Raw genomic sequence first — 14,075 nt, 5'->3', positions numbered from 1 at the left:
ACGTGTTGGCGGCTAGTGGTTGCAATTGCAAAGATGTGATATAGTAAGATTCCTGTCGCGAGAAAAGTCATTGCACTCTTAGTCAAGCTCGTTAAAAATGGGGAGAGAATTGGACAAAGCGTGATCATCAAAGTGTTGGAACAAAATTCTTGTGAACGAACGTTAGGTGGGTCATCACAGCTGTGTGATATTTATAAGCCACTTGTCAGCCATATATACATGGACTAGCTAGGCCTTTGTGGAGAATTCTTTGTTGTACACGTACATAGCATTTCCACGGCTATGAATCAACTTGCGGCCGTCCATCCTATTCTCCATCAGAGAGGAGAGAGAGAGATGTGAACAGCTTTAGCGGAAAAAGAATAGAAGATACGCGTAGAGTTGTTTGTTCCACAAGGGCATCCAAGTTAACCACACATATATTGTTGTTCACGTCCATGTCACACTATAAAGTCACACGACGCACAACTCCTCCTTGGCCCTTTGCCCACCAATAACACAGACTAGCTAGCTAAGAAAACACAAGCAGGCATAGATACACATCAACATAAACGGCCGGCTAGCCATAGAGAGCTTATATGAGGTACTAATTAACATGATGCCATGGCATATAGCACGATCTAGTAGTAGTAGCTGTTGTTGTTGGTGTTGTTGTTGGAGTACATGACGGCGTCCATGCACTGGATGAGGTCGGTGAGGGACTCGAGCCGCGCCGAGAGCTCCAGCGCCCGGGCGCTGAGGAGCGCGTTCTCGGCCTGGACTGCCGCGCACAGGCGCTCGGCCTCGTTCGCGGCCGCGGCCATGGCGCAGTTCCGTGCGCGCATCGCGGCCACCTGCGCCTCCAGGTCGTCCACCTGCCTCTGCTTGCGCGCGCGCGACCGCTGCGCCGACAGCCGGTTCGACTCCTTGCGCTTCCGCTTCCTCTCCTCCGTCAGCGCCACCGCCGGTGTCGCCGCCCCTACTGACCCGGCCGATGACGTCGTGATGCCGGGAGAAGCCATTTCTATCTCTTCTTACAGTACAACGTACACAAAGCTCTAGCTTTACCACTTGATTTTACTTGTTTCTTAAACTAACCGATCAATCTTATAACAACAGTAATAACAGTCGGCCGCAGGTTAATTGGAGTTTGCAGGTTGATTATGAGAAGACGTAGAACCAGTAGAGGAAGACGACGGAGAAGGACTGGACGAGGACGGTGGATGTTATCATAAACACGGAGGATAGAAAAACATGAGCATGTACGGAGTTGGAGATCAGCTGGTTTATGGCAAAATTTCGGCAGAGTTTCCCCTCAAAAGACAAGGTTTTCTACTGGGAAATCGGACAGAGTTTCTCCCTCACAAAGCAAACAATTCTTGGTGAAATTTTTTTTGAGCAGAGTATCACCCTGGAAAGTAAGTTTGTACGACTGGAAATTTCGGCAGAGTGACGCCCTGAACAAGGAGATTTTCTGGCTGGAAATTTCGGCAGAGTGACGGCCTGAACAGCAACGTTTCTCGTCAAGAATTCCGGCAGAGTTTTGCCTGGAAAAGACTATATAGCTGCTGCAGGTTGTATGATGAGGTACTCAGAGACGAGACAGAATCTCCAAGGCACAGGGAACTAAAGGTGTAGGTGGCTATGAATGACAAGGCAGGGTTCAAACTTGAAAGTTGGAGCCGGGCAGTGGTGGTGAGGTCAACAGCAACAGCAGCAGCAGAGTGGCGCTGTCCTGCAATCCAGCAATCGATCGAGTCGAGTCTCTGGGGAGGGGGGAAGGGGGAGGAAGAAAAGGGAATTGGGGCTTGGACGAGGGGCGCAATTTATAGCCGCGGGGGAGGAGGGTTTGCTTAGGAGTTAAGTGGGTGCGGAGGTGGGGGGGAGAACCAAAGCTAAAGGCGTGGTGCGGTGGTGGTGGAGAAAGAGACGGGAAAAGCAGCGAGTGGAGGAGGAGCCAAAAGGTCGTTGGAATCTCAGGTTAGGTGTCTGCTGCGGATTCCAGGAGGGGAAGAAGGAACACACACACGGCGGCCAGCCAGGGGCAGGACGTGCATTGGGCCGTTGGTTGCTGCGAAGTTGCACTGCGCCTGCCCTGGCCCCTGGGTCTCAACTCTCAAGTCAGGCTACCCAGCTGCGTGAGGCCCGAGGAGTGACGGCGACACAGACGTGAAATTCACCAGTAATTCATCCAGTGTTTTACCCCTAAAAAAACAGTAATTCATCCGGTAGTAGAATACCAGAAATCATACCGTGCCGTATGGAACAAAACTCTCTCCACTTCCTCCTCTCGTGTCCTCCTGAATGGCTGCCCAGGTCCGCTGGTCTCCCACCTCTTCATTTTGGCGACGGAACCCCTTCAGCGGCTCTTCTCCCTTGCTACTGAGGCTGGTGCTCTCTCGAGGCTCCCAGGGCGCAGCACCTTCATTCGCACTTCCCTCTATGCGGACGATGCGGCTGTATTTTTGAAGCCTGTCAAGGAGGAAATGTTGGTGGTCCGCGACATCCTCAAGATATTTGGGGAGGTGTCGGGATTGGTGATAAACTTCTCCAAGTGTGCGGCGTATCCTATCCGGTGTGAAGGCATTGATGTTGCGGATATCCTTCAACCGCTGAGTGTTCAGCAGGCGGCCCTTCCCTGCCGCTATCTGGGCATGCCACTATCTACTCGCAAGCCGCGCAAGATCGATCTGCAACCGCTGCTCGACAAGATGGGAAGTAAATTGGCTGCCTGGAAGAGCAGTTTCATGTCCAGTGCCGGGCGCCTTGTGCTCCTTCGTTCAGTTCTCTCTGCCATACCAACTTACACGATGATGACACTTCAGCTGCCTGCTTGGTTCATTAAAGACTGTGACCGGCTGCGCCGTGGCTGGCTGTGGGCCGGCAAGCCGGAGGCCACCGGCGGCCAGTGCAAGGTTTCGTGGCGCGCCGTTTGCCGTCCTCTCGAGCTCGGGGGCTTGGGAATCCCTGACCTGACTCTGTTCGGTCGTGCCCTTCGGATAAGATGGCTCTGGTACGAGCGTGTCTGGCCGGACAAGCCTTGGGTCGGACTGCCTCTTCCTTGCTCTGACATCGATCGAGAGCTGTTCGCGGTCGCGACCTCTGTCCTGATTGCTGATGGCACCCCTGCGTCCTTTTGGAACGACAGTTGGCTTGGAGTTGCCCCTCGGATCACCATGCCATCCTTATTTAAGCTGTCCTCCCGGAAGAACAGATCGGTGGCTGATGCTCTGCGAAATGGCCGCTGATAAGCGATCTTCGTGGGAAGGTTCATGCGGGTAATTTCCATGAATTTGTTGATTTGTGGAACAGAGCAAACCTGGTGGTGCTCACCCCCGGCAGAGACTCGTTCTCCTGGCGTCTCTCCCAATCTGGATCATACTCAGCAGCCTCGGCCTACGAGGTACAGTTCCTGGGAGCTGTTAAGACCAATTTCAAATCTGAAATCTGGCAAATTAAAGCGCCGTCAAAATGCAAATTCTTCCTGTGGCTCCTCGCTAAGCAGCGGCTTCTCACGGCAGATGCCCTCCTGGCTAGGGGCTGGCCTAATGCCTATTTCTGTCAGCTCTGCCATAGGAACTTGGAAACAGCAAACCACCTCTGCTTTGAATGCCCATGGGCTCTTTCCATCTGGGATTCGGTCGGGCTGAACTTCAATCTCCCATGCCTCCGACCGGCGAACTGGAGTTTGCCATGCTCTGCATTCCGTTGGTTCTGCGACATGATTAATGGCCAGGATCGCCATGTTCGCTCCATTGCTGTTATGACCCTCTGGGAAATCTGGCTTGAAAGGAACAGAAGGATTTTTCAGGAATCGGACATGACCAAGGGCATTCTTACCCAGCGAATCACTGAGTCCTGTCAACTCTGGTCCTTTGCTCGTGGAGCTCCTCTGATGCCGTGATTGTAGTCAGCTGCCTAGCTTTGGTTACCTGTTTATCTCCTCTTTTCTGGTTTGGTTGTTTTTTTCCTCTTTCTTTCGCTAGGTTGCTCCCCTTGAATGGGGCACGGAAGCGTCATGATTTTTGTACATCCAATTTTTTTTGGCAAGGTGACGAGTATAAACGAAAATATCGTTTAACAAAGTGGAATGTTATTTGTCGGCCTAAAGAACAAGGGGGTTGGGGATCGAGTTTTTGGATACTAAAAATGTGTGTTTACTCAGCAACTGGCTGTTTAATCTTCTTAATGAGGAGGGTATGTGGCAAGAGGTGCTACATAATAAATATCTTCATTATAAAACTCTTTCTCAAGTTCAGGCTATGGCCGCAGACTCCCCATTCTGGAAAGGGCTTATGCGAGTTAAGATGGCCTTTTTTAATCGAGGTTCTTTTATTGTTGGGAATGGAATGAGCACTCGGTTTTGGGAAGATACTTGGCTAGCTGATAGACCTCTTGCCCAGCAATATCCATCATTATATAATATTGTGCAACGAAAAAGTATTTTGGTTGCGACTGTTCTGTCATCTGTTCCTCTGAATATTGGCTTTAGACGTACACTGATAGGGGATAAATGGACATTTGGTTACATTTAGTCCACCGTTTAATGATGGTTCGCCTTTCTGCCGATTCAGATTCTTTTTCTTGGAAACTTAATTCAAATGGGTTATTTACGGTTGTCGTAGCCCGGGGCTTAGACACCGGGGATGCTGGGCCCCCCTTTTAGGTTCGGCAGTGGGCGATGGGGATCGCTCCGGCGATCGCCGGCAAGGCCAATGACGAGCGTAGCAAAGAACAAGCCAGTTTACCTAGGTTCGGGCCACCCGAAGGTGTAAAACCCTACGTCCTGCTTCTGAGTGTGTATTATCCAATGAACAAGTGTTTACAGGTTGCCGGGGAAGTCCCCGGGCGCTCTCTTCCTTTATGCTAAGTGGCTACTTGCTATTTCTGGACTAAATCTTTAGGAATTCTAACCCAACTAGAGTCCAACCTTAGAAAAACTGGAACACTTTGATCGGTGGCGCTGGTCCTCCTTTTATACTGAAGGGGATACCACAGTTGCCTCGGTCTGCATGAGGGACGCGCTTTTGGACACGCGCCGAACAAAGACCCTAGGTAGCTTGCCTTTGCTGCGCTGGCATGCATGCACGGTACAAAGCACTGTAGCTAGGGCGATACATGCCCTAGATTCACTGCGAGCTACTTAATGCTTCACTTGTGCCACACTTCACGCTCCGACCAGCCCTGCACAAAAGGAGCCTGCCGGGCAGCCACGTGGCGTCGATACTCTGCCTGCACTGGGCACTGGCCCTATTGCAAGCGCCTGCGTCGGGAGACACCCTCCCCGGCAAGTGAGCTTCCCCGGGGGGGGGGGGTCCTGACGGGGAACTTCACGCTGTCATCCAGGGTAACCCCTACAGCCCGGCTAGTCCTACTCCAGGATAGCCCCCTTCCCAGGCTCCTGCCGGGCTGGTGGCTTCCCGAGCAGCTCGCACTGTGCTGCCTAGGGTGCCGTCCTGGCGGGGAGCTAGTAAGGCGACCCACGCGTTGAACAATGGTGGTACCCCGGGTGCCACTGGTGCGACAGTAGCCCCCGGGCATTGGCCGGCAACGCCTGTTTTCGGGCGAAATCATCCTTGGTCGGTTGCCGGGCTACGCCCTGATCGACGCGTGGGTCCCAAGTCGTTTCGGGTTCCTGACGATGTGCTGCTCCAGGGACTCCGCCGTTACGGGCAGAGTGGTGGGGGCGAGATTTTCGCCCGAACCTTCCCCTTAACTGCGGGTGGTTAAGGCCACGTCGCACATTCCCCCCTTAAAACGCAGTTAGCCCCAGCACACCCGTAGGGTGCGGACGTGACCGTTGCTCAGCGCTAGGGTGCCATAAAACCCCACCGCTGTGCTAGGGGGCAATCACTTAGACCCCAGTCCTCCCTCCTCATCCCCATCCCTCTTCGTGCCCCTAATCCTGCCAATCGCCACCCACATTCCCTATGGCGCCCAAGGTCCCCAAGAGGGGGAAGTGTTCCACAAGCTCTGCGGGCGACAAGGGCGAGAAAGCTCCCAAGAAGCCTCCGTCGGAGAGGGAGCAGAGGAACCGGGAAATGAGGGCCAAGTGGGCCTTCTTCAAGCCCGGCTACAATGGCGAGGGGGTCGACAAGATTCGGCACGCCGTCGCCTCCTCGTTCAACAAGTACGGCGAGACGCTCATCTTCCCTGCCGGCGGCGACCACCAGGACAACGACTTCCGGGTGTTCGCCCGCTTCATTCTTGCTGGGTTCGTGCCTCCGTTCTCCCTTTTTCTCCATGCTCTCATGGCGGCGTACCAGCTCAAAGTTGCGCAGCTCCACCCCACATCTCTCTTCCTTCTCGCTGTCTTCCAATTTCTCTCTGAGGGGTTTGTCGGGGTGATGCCGTCAGTGGCGTTGTTCCGCCATTACTTCTACCCGCGCGTCGAGCAGACGGGAGCGATGTTGTCAGGGATCTTGTTCCGCACCCGCGACAAGATGAAATCGGAGTTCATCGTGCGGACCGAGAAGAAGATCGAGAAGGTGTGGTGCGCGGACTGGTCTTGGGTTTGCGTGGATGAGCCCGACGAGTTTATCCATACACCCACCGAGCTGCCGGCGAGTAACAGCAGCTGGCGGGACCGCTATAGCCGGGACGCGGAGCTCCTTCCCATCGTCAAGAAGATCAAGGCCCTGCGGCTAGCGGGGCTCACCGATCTGGACGTGACGTGCACCTACATTAGCCGGCGCCTCACGCTGCTGTAGCTGCGGTCTCGCCCCGCGTGGATGTACACGGGGCCTGGGGACACCACACGCCTACAAAGCGCGGGTGTGCTGCCGGAGGTGATCTGGGGGTGGGTGAAGAGAATCATCGGCGAGGATGCCCCATTCACGGAGCTGCCCCCGGGGGCTCCATCCCTTCACACCAGCGTCGCGGGCCTCCACGACATTGTCGGCAGCTACCTACTCTGCAACGAGTGGGGGCTGATGTCCGATCCCCCAGTTTCAGCCCCGCAGCCTCCGCCACCCGCCTCCCGTGGGAAGCAAGTTGCCGAGGAGAGCGAGGGGGGATCGGATCCTAGCTGGCCCAGCGACGAGTCCTCCGGCGACAAGGCTGGCGGTGTTACTGGAGCCCAGACGGCCGTCCCTGAGGTGGAGGTGGAGGACGAGGACGATGTGCCGCTGGTGCGACGATCAAGAGCGCCGGCGGCAGGAGCAGCCGGCAGGAGTTCATCTCCCGTGAGTCCCGCTGCCGCAGCTGCCCCGGTTGCGTCGGCAGCGCCGACGGCAGCGGCTACCTCCGCAACGGCCACAGGCGCCTCAGTGGCTTCCGCGGCAATTGGGGCGGCCGCAACGCCACGAGGGTCCGCGGTCCCGGCCAAGCGGTGGATCTTCACGGGCTACTTTCTCAAGCTCAACCGCCCAAGGTAAGCTGACATTTCTCTTCCCCTTTTATTTACAAGTTTGTGCTTGCCTTGATTCCTTTGCTTCTTTGTTAATGCCTTGCAGGGACGGTGCCCCGGCGGGAGCCGGCAAGAGGGGGAAAACCGACACTGCACCCGCTGCGCCAAGCAAGAAGCCGCGCACCAGGGCCAGCGTTAGTGCCAGTCAGATAGGCACGAGGGCCAGCGGCGCCGCCACTACGCCTGCCGCCAACCCGGTCCAAGAGGAGGAGGAGCCCGCAGTAGGTACAGACCCCACCCCTGACTCCACAGTTCATGCTCCTTCTGCACGTTAACCCTTAACCGTGCGATTACCTTGGCTTGCAGGTGAAACCTAGCTTGCAGGGGGCAGCACGGCAACAGAAGCCGGGGCAGGGGGGGAACAAATCTCCCCCCGCAAGCGCGGCAACCCCGCAAGGTACTCATCCAGAACTCCCTTGCATTCGTCGCCGGGTGCCTCAGCTGTGCTTGAAGTAACTTATTTTTCTCTTGTCGCAGGTCCCAATGCGCCCACCACGGGGGCGGATGGTACGGTGATCGACCTCACCTCTGACGCCGATGACGTTGAGTTGGAGGTGAAGGGGCGCGTAGAGATAAACAAAAACTTTTCCTACGCGAACTCCCAAGATCTAGCCGAGGTAGAAGGCCACGAGGATTACCACTAGACGCGCAGTTGCGGATTATTGATGCGGCGCCTTGATGCAGTGCAGTCCCTCGATCCGATCCAGCCGATCCAATCCCGCGATCGTCGAAGTGCTGAACGTACAGCACCTCTGCCGGTATCCACACGTGCGAGGAGGAGCTCCGGCGGCGGACTGCTAGGTCCGGTGCGACGGTTGAACTGAATCGGGCTAGGGTTCTCAACGCATGAGAGTGGAAAAACCGTTCCCCTTAGGCATCCCACGCCCCTGCTTATATATCGAGTGGAAGTGGGCTCCAAGCCTTGTGGCCCATCTACCCTGCGAGTCCAACTCGCATTGTCAGCCCAATTCCAGTTCGGGTCCAACCCGACCAAATACTTGCTCCCGCTCTTAAGTGTGTGACCCCGCAGGCTCATGGCGACTTGGACACGATTGGAGTCCGACTCACAATCGATCAATCGGTAGCGGCTCCTAGGAGAACGTGCCGACTCCCAAGTACCATCGAGTCATGACGACGTACCTTCCAATGTGACATACGTCTTAGTCCCTTTTGCCTCACGATATACCTTGTCGAACTATAGGCGATTAATCGTCATCCCTTTAATAGTTCAACAGGAGGACGAGTCGGAGGTGGCTCCCGTGCCAAGCCCCGCCGTCCCAGACACAACGGTGGTGGCGCCCACCTCCGCTACCGGAGTGGGGCTCGGCAGCACGTCCCCGGCCTCGCAGGCCGGGGGCGCGGGTCCCGCGGCTGTCCAGCAGGAGACGACTCTTGCCGGGGGCGCGGCCCCTCCACCAGACCCGCAACCCATGGGCACGGGTGTGGAGGAAGACGTGGTAGGGGAGCAGCAGGCAGCCCCCCTGCAAGGGGACGATGCTCCACACGGCCAGACCATGGCAGCTGGGGTCTCGTCGTCGTCCGCCGCTACCTCCAGCCCAGACCTCGGCATCCTTGCCGGGACGACTTGGGACCCAATCACTTGGGACCCAAGTATCTACGATCAGGGGCACTGGTTCCTCGATGCCATCAAGGAGCAGCAACTGGCATTCGTCACCTTGTTCAACAATGTGAGGGAGCACCATGAGCTCGCGAAGCTTCAGTTGGGTGAAGTGCGGCAGGACATCGGGAGGAAGCGGCAAGAGCTCTCCCGGCTAAGGGAGGAGACCTAGCTAGTCCGACAGGCCAGGCAAGAGGCCACAACGCCAGTCGTCCCCGAGGCGGAGCTCCAGCGGTAGTTGGAGGCCCAACGCGCCGAGCACCAGCAAGTATTGGACTCGCTGGCCGCGGCGCGGGAGAAGGCCAACAAGGAGCACGAGGACGTGCTAGCAACCGCTCAAGATCGCCTCAACGAGAAGAGCGAGCTGGTCAGCGGCTACTCCTCCCAACTCCAGGCGTTGTGCGTGAAGCTGGAGGAGCAGGCTAAGGCCGCGGAGGACGCGGCAGCGGCGTCGGCACGGCGGGAGAAGGAGCTGCGGGAGAAGGTCCAAACCCGGGAGCGCGAACTCATGGGGGAGCTCAATTCCGCCAAGGAAAGGAGCGCCCATCTCGAGTCCGAGCTGACCACCGCCCAGGGCGAGCTCGTCAGGATTGACGAGGACAACTTGGGCAAGGCCAAGGAGATCGTGCGGCTGACAGAACTCCTCCGGAAGGCCAAGCTCGTGGTGGTGTCCTCGCGTAGCAACCACGACAAGTTGGTGGAGCAGCGGCAGAGGGAGACCAAGAAGTTGCTTGAAATGGCCTAGGACGTACGCGAGCTACAGCCGAGGTTCGAGCTGCAGGCGGCGAAGGTGGACGGCATGGACGTCAGCACCCTGATCCCATTCTTCTTCGACATGGTGGGGAAGCTCGGGGCGTTGGACGTGTGGATCTCCAAGTTTTGCAAGGGGGAGATAGCCGAGACGATCCTCCCCCGGGTGCACTACTACCACCCCGACTTCCCTTTCGAGGCACTGCTGGACGCGTGGTCGGACAGCGAGGACAGTCCCTCCTACACCAAGGCAGTGGGAAAGTTCATCGACGAAGTGGTGGAGCGGATGCAGAGTGTCGCACCAGTGGCACCTGGGGTACCACCGTTGCATGACGCGTGGGTCGCCTCACCCGCTCCCCGGAAGGATAGCACCTCGGACAGCACCGCACAAGCTGCCCGGCAAGCCACCAGCCCGACAGGGCTAGCCAGGCTGCGGGGGTTGCCCTGGAAGGCAACAACGGAATCCCCGTTTGGGCGCTCCCCGGGAAGGTCACTTGCCTGGGAGGGTGTCCCCGGGCGCGGGCGCTCGCTACAAGTACGGTACCAGGCGGACAGAGCATCGATGCCACGTGGCCGCCCGGCGGGTTCCCTATGCGCAGGCTTCGTCAGGGCAAGGAGTGAAGCGCAAGCAAGTATTTAATGCTTCGACAGAAAGGGGATTCCCCGTCTAGTCAGCCTACAGTGACTGGTCCGGTGTGAATTCTAGCTGCAAGGCTACTCACCATGCATGCAGGCCAGCGCAGCGAGGGCAAGCTGCTCGAGTTCTATGCTCGCCATTTGTCATCCATGCACCAAGGCACCTGTGGTATCCCCTTGAGTATAAAAGGAGGGCCGTTGCCAATGGTCAAAGGGTTCAGTTCCTTACTAGTTTTAGCAGAGAATAGCCAGTAGCCTTTGGGAGAAAAGGAGAGAATGCCCGGGAACTCCCTCGGCAACCTGTAAACCCTTATTCACTGGCTAATAAGAACACTGAAGCAGGACGTAGGATTTTACACCTCAGGGTGGCCCGAACCTGGGTAAAACGATCGTGTGCATCCTCACGCTTGACATTGGCCTCGCCGGCGATCGCCAGAGCGATCCCCGTTGCCCTCTACCGAACCTAAAAGGGGGTGTCGCGCACCCCCAGTGTCTACGCCCCGGGCTACGACATCTGGCGCGCCGGGTAGGGGGCGCGTCTGGATAGCTCTCCGGAGACCGCCGACGCCGTCGTCTGCAGCTACATCGGCATCGCCGTTTTCACCGACAGGACCAGCCTTCATGCCTCCTAAGCGGGCTGGTGACTCTCGGATTGATCCACGTGGTGCCCCAGCGGCGCTCACACGGTCACACGACGTGCAACCCGCGTCGCAGGGCCAGGAGAACCCTGAGCCCTCTCGGGTGCAGCAGTCGCAGCTGCTACCCCCGCGTCCTCGGCCGTCGGCGGACAACCGACTGAGGGGGCCGGCGGCTCCCCGCGCCGGAGCCAGTCGCGCAAGCGGCCAACTCGCGGGCCGAAGACGCGGAGCGGCAGTTGCGCCACGAGCACACCGCGTCGTGAGCGATGCCGTCGGGATCGCACCCTACCCACCCGAGTGCGCCGGGGGGCAGGGCGGAGGGCAGCCGGTCGGAGAATCGGCCGCCTCCAGCCCAAACCCCGACATAAGCCATCATCGGCGCGCGCATCATGGGGCGCTACGAGCCGCAGCAGGGCCCGCCGGCGCACGAGGCGTGGGGTGCGGAGCTGGATGCGCTCCTCGCGCTCGCCGCCCAACAGCTGCAAGGCGAGGCCGCCCTGACCAGGGGCAGAACCCGGGACGCGGAGACGCGCCTTGTGTCTCGGGGTAGGGAGAAAACCCTCCCCCACAGGGAGGGCCGGGAGCCGAGGATTCGTCACCTACCGTCACGCGGGGCGACGCGCGGGGCGTCTTGAACGCCTGCCAACAGGAAGACCTCCGCCAGCACCTGGAGCGCTGGCACCGGCGTGAGGCAGAGCGCCAGCGTCCAGAGGAGCAGGAGGATGCTCACATGGGTGCTGAGGACAGCTGCGCCGCGTTCACCCGCGAGCTGCGCCGGGTAACATAGCCCCGCAAGTTTTGAGCGCCAGCGCTTGGGACGTACGATGGGACCGTAAACCCTAAGGATTTCCTCCTGACCTACACGTTGGGGATGCACGCCATTGGCGCCGACGACAAGGTCAGGGCCAACTGGTTCCCGATGTTGCTCAAAGGATCGGCGAGAACTTGGTTGCTCAACCTGCTTGCTGGGTCCATAGCCTCATGGGCTGACTTGTGCGAGCAGTTTGTGAGCGCGTTCCAGGGAGGCTACAAGCGCCCGGGAACCATGGCGGAGCTGCACACCACGGTGCAGAAGCCGGGAGAGACGTTGCAGAGTTTCGTCAACCGTTTCTCTAGTCTCTTCTACTCCATTCCGGAGGCGGAGGCTGCCGCCATCATCAACACGTTCACCATCAACGTCTGCGACCCCAAGATGCAGGAGAAGCTGAGCACGCACCGGGTCCGGACGACGTAGGATCTCTACGCCTTGGCGCACAAGTGTGCCATGGCCGAGGAAGGGCGCCTGGCGCCCGAACTTGCAGCTAAGGCTGCCGCAAGCCCTGCTGAGGGCTCACAGAAGAAGGGTTCTCGGAAGCGCAACGGGAAGCAAGTCCTTGCCGCGGAGTCTAGGGTTGCCTCGAGGTCTGCAAAAAAGGTATCAAGAGGATGGAGTTGTCGGAGTTCGATCTACACTTCACCAACACCAAGAGTATCAAGAGTGCTGCTCTGGCTGGTTTCGTTGCAGAGTGGACCTCGACGGGCATAGAAGAAGAAGAGCCGGAGACCAGCCTGCCCGGCAAGCTGGACGAAGGCCACTGGATCATGTACTTCGACGGCGCGTTCAGCCTGCAGGGAGCTGGCACCGAAGTTGTCATCGAGTCACCCATAGGAGACCAGCTAAAGTTCGCCATCCAGCTTGACTTCCCCAACTCCACCAACAACACGGCCGAGTACGAAGGGTTGCTCACCGGGTTGCGGGCGGCGATCACCCTTGATATCAAGCGCCTAGTTGTTCGCGGGGATTTCCAACTCATGATCAACCAGGTTAACAAGGATTACGACTGCCCGCAGATGGCAGCGTACGTAGGTGAAGTCCGCAAGCTGGAACGTAAGTTCAAGGGTTTGCGATTCGAGCACGTCAAGCGCAAGGATAACTTTGCGGCTGACGAATTGTCCAAGTGGGCAGCAGAGCACTGGAAGGTTCCGGCGGGGGTGTTCGGGCACAGGCCGACTGCGCCTTCGGTCGCTCCCAAGCTGGCTGCCGAGGAAGCCCCCCCGGCAACCGAAGGAAACCCCACAACAGCGGAGGTCCATGCCGCTGACGTGGCGGCATGCGTAAGTAGGGAAACCCCACCTTGGGTAGCAGACATCACCCGCTACTTGAAGGGGGAAGCCCTCCTAGAAGATGTCGTTGCCGCGGAGCGTGTAGCCCGGCAAGCCAAGATGTACGCTCTGGTAGACGGGGATCTCTACCGGAGGCGTGCAAATGGAGTGAAGCTCCTCTGCGTGCCACAAGACGAAGGGTGCGCACTTCTGGAAGACATGCACCGAGGGACGTGTTCACACCATGTGGCCTCTCAGGCTTTAGCCGGCAAGGCCTTCAGACACGGCTTCTATTGGCCTACAACGCTGGCCGATGCTGAGCAGCTAGTCAAGACATGCGAGGCATGCTAGTTCCACGCGAAGAAGAGTAACCAGCCGGTGCAGACCCTGCAAGTCATCCCATCCTCCTGGCCGTTCGCGGTCTGGGGGCTGGACATCATCGGCAAATTGCCGAGAGCAGTTGGCGGCTACGAGTATTTGCTTGTGGCCATCGACAAGTTCTCCAAGTGGGTGGAAGTGGAACCAGTGCCGAAGGTGGCCATCAAATTCTTCAAGAGCATCGTGTGCCGTTTCAGCGTGCCCAGTGGTATCATCACCGACAACGGCACGCAATTCACGAGCGCCGTGTTCCAGGCCTACTGCGAGGGCATGGGCACCAAGATCCACTTCGCCTCTATCGCTCACCCGAGGAGCAACGGACAGGCAGAACGAGCCAACGCAAAGGTGCTGCGGGGGCTCAAGACGAGAACCTTTGACAAGCTAAAGGGCCACGGGAAGCACTGGGTCGAAGAACTCCTACCCGGGCAACGGGCGAAACTCCTTTCGCACTTGTCTACGGGGCAGAAGCAGTGCTGCCCCTCGAAGTCAAGCATGGATCCCCTCGGGTGCGCGCGTACGGCAAGCAAAGCCAAAACGATCAGAGGGTTGACGATCTTAACTTCATCGAAGAGTTTCGATGCCAGGC

At 58.1% G+C, this 14,075-nt stretch overlaps 1 protein-coding gene across 1 annotated transcript; it reads right to left on the bottom strand.

Annotated features, from left to right (window-relative positions):
• Positions 1-384: 384 nt before the first annotated feature.
• LOC100844261 (bZIP transcription factor 11-like) lies at positions 385-2,743 on the bottom strand. Its single transcript, XM_024459918.1, has one exon. It carries the CDS (start codon positions 999-1,001, stop codon positions 621-623), a length of 381 nt encoding a protein of 126 aa, XP_024315686.1. The 5' UTR covers positions 1,002-2,743; the 3' UTR covers positions 385-620.
• Between the last annotated feature and the right edge of the window lie 11,332 nt (positions 2,744-14,075).

This window comes from Brachypodium distachyon, chromosome 2 (genome assembly GCF_000005505.3).
Source record: "Brachypodium distachyon strain Bd21 chromosome 2, Brachypodium_distachyon_v3.0, whole genome shotgun sequence".
NCBI lineage: Eukaryota > Viridiplantae > Streptophyta > Magnoliopsida > Poales > Poaceae > Brachypodium > Brachypodium distachyon.
Note: the sequence above shows the minus strand (reverse complement) of the source record. Positions and strands in the feature narration are given on the sequence as shown.